General features: G+C 44.1%; 2 protein-coding genes across 2 annotated transcripts; one reads left to right on the top strand and one right to left on the bottom strand.

Annotated features, from left to right (window-relative positions):
- The first annotated feature begins 1,495 nt into the window (after positions 1–1,495).
- LOC100278105 (uncharacterized) lies at positions 1,496–2,489 on the top strand. The gene is made up of 4 exons (NM_001151490.2): positions 1,496–1,806; positions 1,927–1,986; positions 2,059–2,105; positions 2,202–2,489. Exons 1-4 carry the CDS (start codon positions 1,642–1,644, stop codon positions 2,287–2,289), a joined length of 360 nt encoding a protein of 119 aa, NP_001144962.1. The 5' UTR covers positions 1,496–1,641; the 3' UTR covers positions 2,290–2,489.
- Positions 2,454–5,165, bottom strand: LOC100286346 (Transcription initiation factor IIA subunit 2). The gene is made up of 4 exons (NM_001159233.2): positions 4,872–5,165; positions 4,604–4,742; positions 4,459–4,509; positions 2,454–3,010 (listed from the first exon to the last, which is right to left on the bottom strand). The coding sequence occupies exons 2-4, from the start codon at positions 4,730–4,732 to the stop codon at positions 2,870–2,872; spliced, it is 321 nt and encodes a 106-aa protein (NP_001152705.1). The 5' UTR covers positions 4,733–4,742; positions 4,872–5,165; the 3' UTR covers positions 2,454–2,869.
- Between the last annotated feature and the right edge of the window lie 1,426 nt (positions 5,166–6,591).

Here is a 6,591-nt window from a genome sequence, read left to right as displayed (position 1 = left end):
ATAAGCACCAACTTTAGTAAGCTTTGTGCGTACTGGGTCATTGGTTCTTGCTAAACCTTACCTTGACTCCTAAAGGCCAACATATCCTTGAGAGTCTTTTCTTTTAGTCGGGTAAGACTTACGAAAGTACACTCCTTACTTAGGGTTTTCGAACCCATGTTGTTGTGGTGAAGAACCTGTAGATATTTGCTGCTTCTGTTCCAAGATCGCCCCCAAGCATGATGATGAAAATTAAGTATGAACTTATGAAAAGTGTCTACCTTCCAATGATGTAATAAGTAGAAGCACTCAAGACCCGTATATTATAATAAGTACTCTTTCTGTATTATTACTTTAACTTATCAATGTAAATTAAGTTATTATAACTCTTTCCGCTTTTACTCCGATCTGTGCAATATCTGTGAAATGTGATATGAGCTCTTGGGAGATATTGAAGAAGATACAAGGACTAGGTCATGTCAAGTTGTTGGGTGCATCTGCATGGCTGTCTAATGTCCTTGGCACGAAGACAGGTGTAGGTGGATCTAATATCTTAGAAGGTTCCGTCACAGATGATTGGCATCTTCAGACAACAAATCACCTTTGATATCTTGCAGATCACCTTCACTTTTTCTCTTGGATGCTTCTGTAAACTCATGTTAGGTTCTTAATAGAGTGGGTACGTCGAGAAAGCAGCCCATTGGTTTGGCGAGCCTACTGCGTACCTGGTTAGGGCCCGACGAAGATCTACTACCCTTAGAGATGTCAATGGGGACCCGATACCCGCTAACCCGTGGGTAATTCCCCTATTAGGGTACGGATATGGGACAAAAATTGTCCCCATGGTATGGATATGGGACAAAATCTCCATCCATTGGGTAAACATATATGGGTTTGGGAAGCAATAATCCGAACCCGATTACCCATGAGTATTTCATACGTGTACACCTGTCCTGTTTGTATGAACGAGTTGAGACCGAGCCGGCCACCAAGCTCAACACGGCAGCGCACCAGACCCCTGGTCCTAACCCAACAAGGCAACTAGCAGACTAGCAAAAAAAACAAAACCCTAAAATAACTAGCCATACACTACGTCGACTGCTAGGAGCCTAGAACGATGGTGACGAGGCGCCAACGAACTCGGATGGTGACCAAGCAAGGTAAGGAGACTCGATTTCTCCATTTCTTTTATTGGTCCCGAAGTACTGATTTATTTTTTGATGGATGGATGAATGAATCATGGTTCATAGATAAATGTTATAGTTTGTACTAGCTGTTAGTACCTAGTTATCCCTTAATTGGGAATGAGGATCCATTGAGGACCTGAAACCCGAATAGAGATGGATATGAGATGAGTTTTGCACACATGATAGGTATGGAGATGGATCAAATATGACGGGAATAGGTATGAGATGCTATAACTCTGTGGAGAATTCTCCATTGACTTCTCTGACTACCCTCATCCTTTGGCCATACAAAGGGACCACATAAAATGCTGCGCGGGCAAGAGATATATAGAAAACCAATTTGTTTGTGTGGCTACAACGCAAGCAAAGCCTCCCCAGCCGCTTTCTTTCTTTCTTTCTCCCTTCCTTCCTTCGTTGCACTGGTGCTTCTTCTCCATCATCATCATCAGAGGAGGAGCTACCTACCTACCTTTTGATGCAGGTTGCCATGGCCACCACCACCAGCAGCAGCTTGGTCACCGGCTTGAGGTGCAGGACAGGTGCAGCAGTGGCATTGATCAGACCCACTAGTGCCGCTGGGGATCGCCGGGGCTGGAGGACGACGGCGTCCGGCCGTGGAGCCCGCAGGGGCAAGGTCACGGTACGTTGGTCTTGAACCCAGTTCAGTTACAGCTGACCCACGTACTATCAGCATCTCTATAAATACCACACCGGTCTCTGAACTGCCAAGAATCCTATTTCTCTCGGCTTGTTTCTGCAGGTCGCTGCGGCCTGCAAGACATGCAAAGGAAAGGGGGCAGTAGAATGCCCAGGGTGCAAGGTATGTGCCACCATGCTTGCTTGCCTTTGATTGGTGAACCACCCAGACATTAAATCAAACTGAATGGTGCAGGGCACCGGCAAGAACAAGAAGAACGGCAACATCTTCGAGAGATGGAAGTAGGGTTTTCTTCTTTTCCTTCTATATAAATATGTACCACCATGCTTGCATTGCATTTTCAAGAGATTCAAATTGGTAATCCCATCTCCATCCAGGTGCTTTGACTGCCAGGGGTTCGGGCTCAAGAGCTGCCCTACCTGTGGCAAAGGAGGTCTCACACCCGAGCAGCGAGGGGAGAGATGAATCAACCATATACAACGAAAACTGCATTCACTGTATACCAGGCACTGCTGATATACCTGCACCTCCAGAAACACCACCACTATATTTTTTCTTTCTCATGCATGTCTGTGCATTCGCGTGGCCTTGCCCAGAAATCAAACACTGAGTACCATCAGACAGGCAGATTGGACTGGTGAAATGCTATAGTTGGACATCTACTACACTACTCTTCATTTTAGTCATTTCGTCAATTACACTGCGGTATTAGCATCGACAACACAACAAGCAAGATCGATCGAAAACTGTTACACAGGCGCTACACCAAGTAGGTAAAAACAAGTTTGCGGCTGCCTGCCGCCATACCATGCCATACTCTTGGCCGGTATAGCTGCAGCAGATTGTATACAAGGGGAAAAAAGAAGATACACATACAGTACGAAGAAGGCAAATGAAATGCCGTTCGGGCGGTAGCCTAGGCGTGTACAGCTGACGCAGACAGACCCCGCCTCGCGGTAGCCTAGGCGTGTACAGCTGACGCGCAGACAGACCCCGCCTCGCCGCACTTAAAAGCTTCCTTCCTTGACCTCGAGGGTACACAGGCCTATTGTCCGAGCAATTTGGAATCACATGCCACAATCTTCACCTTGCCCACCTGCTCCGTGGCCTCCTCGTTCTTGAAGCTTGCGTCTGTCAAGATGAAGGTCCACACATTGTCACAGAACCTGTAGGTGTGCAGGTGACCCTGCAAAAAAGCACAAGAGACCAGGAATCAGTAGCTAGGGATGTAAATGGTACGGATATTATCAGTCCGTATTCAAATTCGATCCGTCTAAGAGGGCTGAGATCTGATCCTTATCCAAGTCCGGGTATTTAGTATCCGATCCGTATCTGATCTATATCCGTATATGTATACTCAAAGCTGGATATTTAAGATGCCGATATCTATTCAAATCTTACTTTCTTATCCAACACAACTTAATAATATACGTTCCGAATCCGAATCCGAAGAGAAAATATGAAACAAATAGTATCCGTCCGTATCATATCACTCTATCAGTAGCTAAGGAAAAGCTAAAAGTGAAATAGAAATGCTCCAGGTCACAAACACGTTAATGAGAAAAAAGGCCCAAGCTGCCTGTATTACAGGCTGGGGACTGGGGAACATCAAAATCATTAGATCCACTACACATCACAATGCTTACTGGAGAGGTGCATGGTTTCTCAAGTTCCAGGCAGATTAATTTATTTTAAAAAAAGAAACAAAAATAAGAAATGCATTGATGTCATTTCCAATTACATTTTTTCCACAACGGGAAAACCTGAATCTATTACCTACTCACATAAAACCAGAACAGAGAAGTGGTAATGCAGGGCTTAACCTGTAAAGTAACCAAAACAACAGTAGCCAAGCAACAACCTCATACATATTGATAGTGTAAAATCTCATAGTATAGTGGGCTTGGTTGAGATTCCAACATATTTTCAACATGAATGTTTCTTGCTGCTTTTAACTTCCATGCTACAGCAATACAACCGATCTAGCAGTCATGACCAATTAATAAGTTTGTCTGAAGGCAAATAGTATTAATAGACAAACGCTTACAATTCCAAACATAAGATTTTGTTCATACACACTTATCCAGCTTAATCCATGCCATCAACACACAATTGCCTTTATGCGCATATTAATTTTCCGAGGGCAAAAACTTGATGCCACAAAGGGCAAAGAAAGGCATAGGAAACATTGAATGGACAAATAATATTGCAACCATCTCCTCAGGCAAGCACATAATCTGAGACTTAAAATGTCAATGGTAAATCAAAACAAACTATCTATTAACTACGTAAGCGCACAAGGTAATAACCGCAAAACAATCATGGAGCATACAAATGATTTTAAACTGCCACAGAAATCCAGCTGAGGGCTATAGTACACAGGTTCAAGGTTAGTCATATGCTGCTACAATAGCAAGCGTGGATCCATGAACCAGCCTGGTCTGGACTTGATCAGACGGCACTTTGCTATGAGCTTTTTTGTTATCGTGTTATATTCGTTTGTAGCTTATGGCCCAAATTTATTCCCATTGGAACCAAAGGAACATGTCGAATTGTGAACATTGGGTGAAAATTAGTTTAGATGAATCACTAGCGCGTGAAAGGAGAGGAATAAAATAAATTATCATACCATACCTTGACAGTAACCTTGCTCTTCACTTGGTTCTCCAGAGCATCCGTCATGGACTAGACGAACAACACAGAGGGGCAAAACAATCAATGACCAGATTTCCCCACAGTCCGAGACAAGGAAAAAAAGGGGGGCACGAGGCATCTCCACCTTGTCGAACTGGACGAGGACCTGGATAGCGAGCTCCGGGCTGAGGGTGCCGTTGGAGACCATCTCGTCGAGCGTCTCGGTGAGGCACATGCCGATGGTGGACCTCCGGTACAGCTCGAAGGTGGCCATGCGCGCCCGTCTGCGGGAGCGCACGCACGTGGCGATTAGATCAGATCCGGACACAGATGGGCTTGCGCTAGGGTTTGGGTCGCGCGGCAGGAAGGGAAGGGAAGGGACGCGAAGGGGAGGGAAGGAGGGGTGGGCATACCTATACTCGTTGCCGGCGGAGAGCACGACGAAGGCCGAGGCACCTGATGCAGTAGGGAGTCGGCGGCGCTCGCGCGGTCGTCGTCACCGTCGCCGCGGGAAAGAAAGGGAGAGAGAGAGAGAGAGAGAGAGAGAGAGCAGGTGAGGGAAGGAGAAGAAAAGGCAGAATCATCCACGGCCGCTACTCTCGCTGCCGGATAGGACAATTCAGCTCTACGATCTACTATGTTGTAATTTTTTTTAAAAAATAATCCATTAATTCTGGATAGGGAGAAGTGGATCGGTAGCATTAAGCTATATATTCTCAATGGTTTCATGTACATTTAATACATCAGATTTTTTGGTGATATGCCATAGCATTTGAACTGAGTTTCATGGGATAAAATCATGTTAACTCGATTCCAAAGTTTTGGTATATTAACCTATGAAACAGCGACGTGAAATATTGTTATTGTTTTATTCATAGTTTCATAGCACCTGTAATGATGTTGCAACGTTGGCTCTCATTGTGAATAACCTTAAAGGCTAGTTTGGCTATCCAATCACCTCGGCAGCTCGGCTATCAAAAAAAATCTAGGATGGTTGTAACAACTGTAAGAAAGTTATTACGGATAGTAAAAACTGAGCTTATCTATTCTAACATGCGGTGCCTCCCCTGTATTAGCAGGGGGCAGCAGCTCAAGCTCTAGCTTCTGCCTCTATGGACCTCCGGTGAATGAAGCCCAACAGAGATCGCCTCCTCCGCCATCTTTGATTCTTTTTTGCGTGTGCAAAGCCGGACGACACCATTTGTTTCTGTTGGTATCTCCCCGGGGCCGTTTTTTTTCTTTTCTGTTGGCCTCTCCCCGGCCCTCCATTGGAGCGCGCAAAGCCGGACGACACCATTGGAGCGGGCCAGGTTCGAGAAGTGGAAGTCATAAAAAAATGATCTTTACACCCGAAAGGTAGCTTGTCGAGCTGGTCTTCCTACTGGAATGGAAATTCTAGCTTTCTTTTTGGAGTTGTTTGTTGAGTAATTTAACGTGGAGTTAACGCAATGGTGTCTGATATTGGCCTTTATACCATGTCTAATCTGATTTAACATCTCCAACTGCCTCAACGGTGTCTGATATTGGCCTTTATACCAAACAAAAACTTGCAAATACCAGCTCAAGCAGCTGCTGCTAGGGGTACATGGTACATATATTATTCGATCATCTGACCGTTCGAATAAGACAATTATCCTGTCAGATAATTTTTTCGGATATCCACATAATATTTAGTTTTCGGATTCGGATAGCAGAGTTTGGATATCGTATATAAATATGAGATGACTGATATCCGTTGGATTTCGAATATATCCAGATATATTCTTAGATACTTTTTTGGAATTCGAATATCGGGACATCTTCCTAGATACTTTACCGGATTTCGAATTTCGGATATTCGGATAGTTACATGTGGAATCACCCTAAGTAACAAAGTTTCAACATAATTAATGCTTCACTTTATCATTTTTATATGGGAACTTGAGGTTATATTCTTATAGAATGTTTATTGGTCTTGGTAACCTATTTGAAATTTTCGGCAGCGTTAAAATATTTTATGAATTTAATTGCATTTTGGCAATTTTCTATAGAAAATAATAACAATCACTACCGGAAACAACTTCTTTGTCGAGTGTCTGAAGCACTCGGCAAAGACTGGAAAGCACTCGGCAAAGGCTTTGCCGAGTGTGACAC

The sequence above is a fragment of the Zea mays genome, chromosome 8 (genome assembly GCF_902167145.1).
Source record: "Zea mays cultivar B73 chromosome 8, Zm-B73-REFERENCE-NAM-5.0, whole genome shotgun sequence".
Taxonomy (NCBI): Eukaryota; Viridiplantae; Streptophyta; class Magnoliopsida; order Poales; family Poaceae; genus Zea; species Zea mays.
The sequence above is the reverse complement of the archived record's forward strand: the minus strand, read 5'-3'. Positions and strand labels throughout refer to the sequence as shown.

Coding starts and splice junctions, on each gene's coding strand:
- LOC100278105 (NM_001151490.2), top strand. CDS start 1,642: ATGCAGGTTGCCATGGCCACCACCACCAGCAGCAGCTTGGTCACCGGC. Junction 1,987..2,058: donor TAGAATGCCCAGGGTGCAAG/GTATGTGCCACC, acceptor TGAATGGTGCAG/GGCACCGGCAAGAACAAGAA. Junction 2,106..2,201: donor AACATCTTCGAGAGATGGAA/GTAGGGTTTTCT, acceptor ATCTCCATCCAG/GTGCTTTGACTGCCAGGGGT.
- LOC100286346 (NM_001159233.2), bottom strand. CDS start 4,732: ATGGCCACCTTCGAGCTGTACCGGAGGTCCACCATCGGCATGTGCCTC. Junction 4,510..4,603: donor TCCTCGTCCAGTTCGACAAG/GTGGAGATGCCT, acceptor TTGTTCGTCTAG/TCCATGACGGATGCTCTGGA. Junction 3,011..4,458: donor AGAGCAAGGTTACTGTCAAG/GTATGGTATGAT, acceptor GCTTTTTTGCAG/GGTCACCTGCACACCTACAG.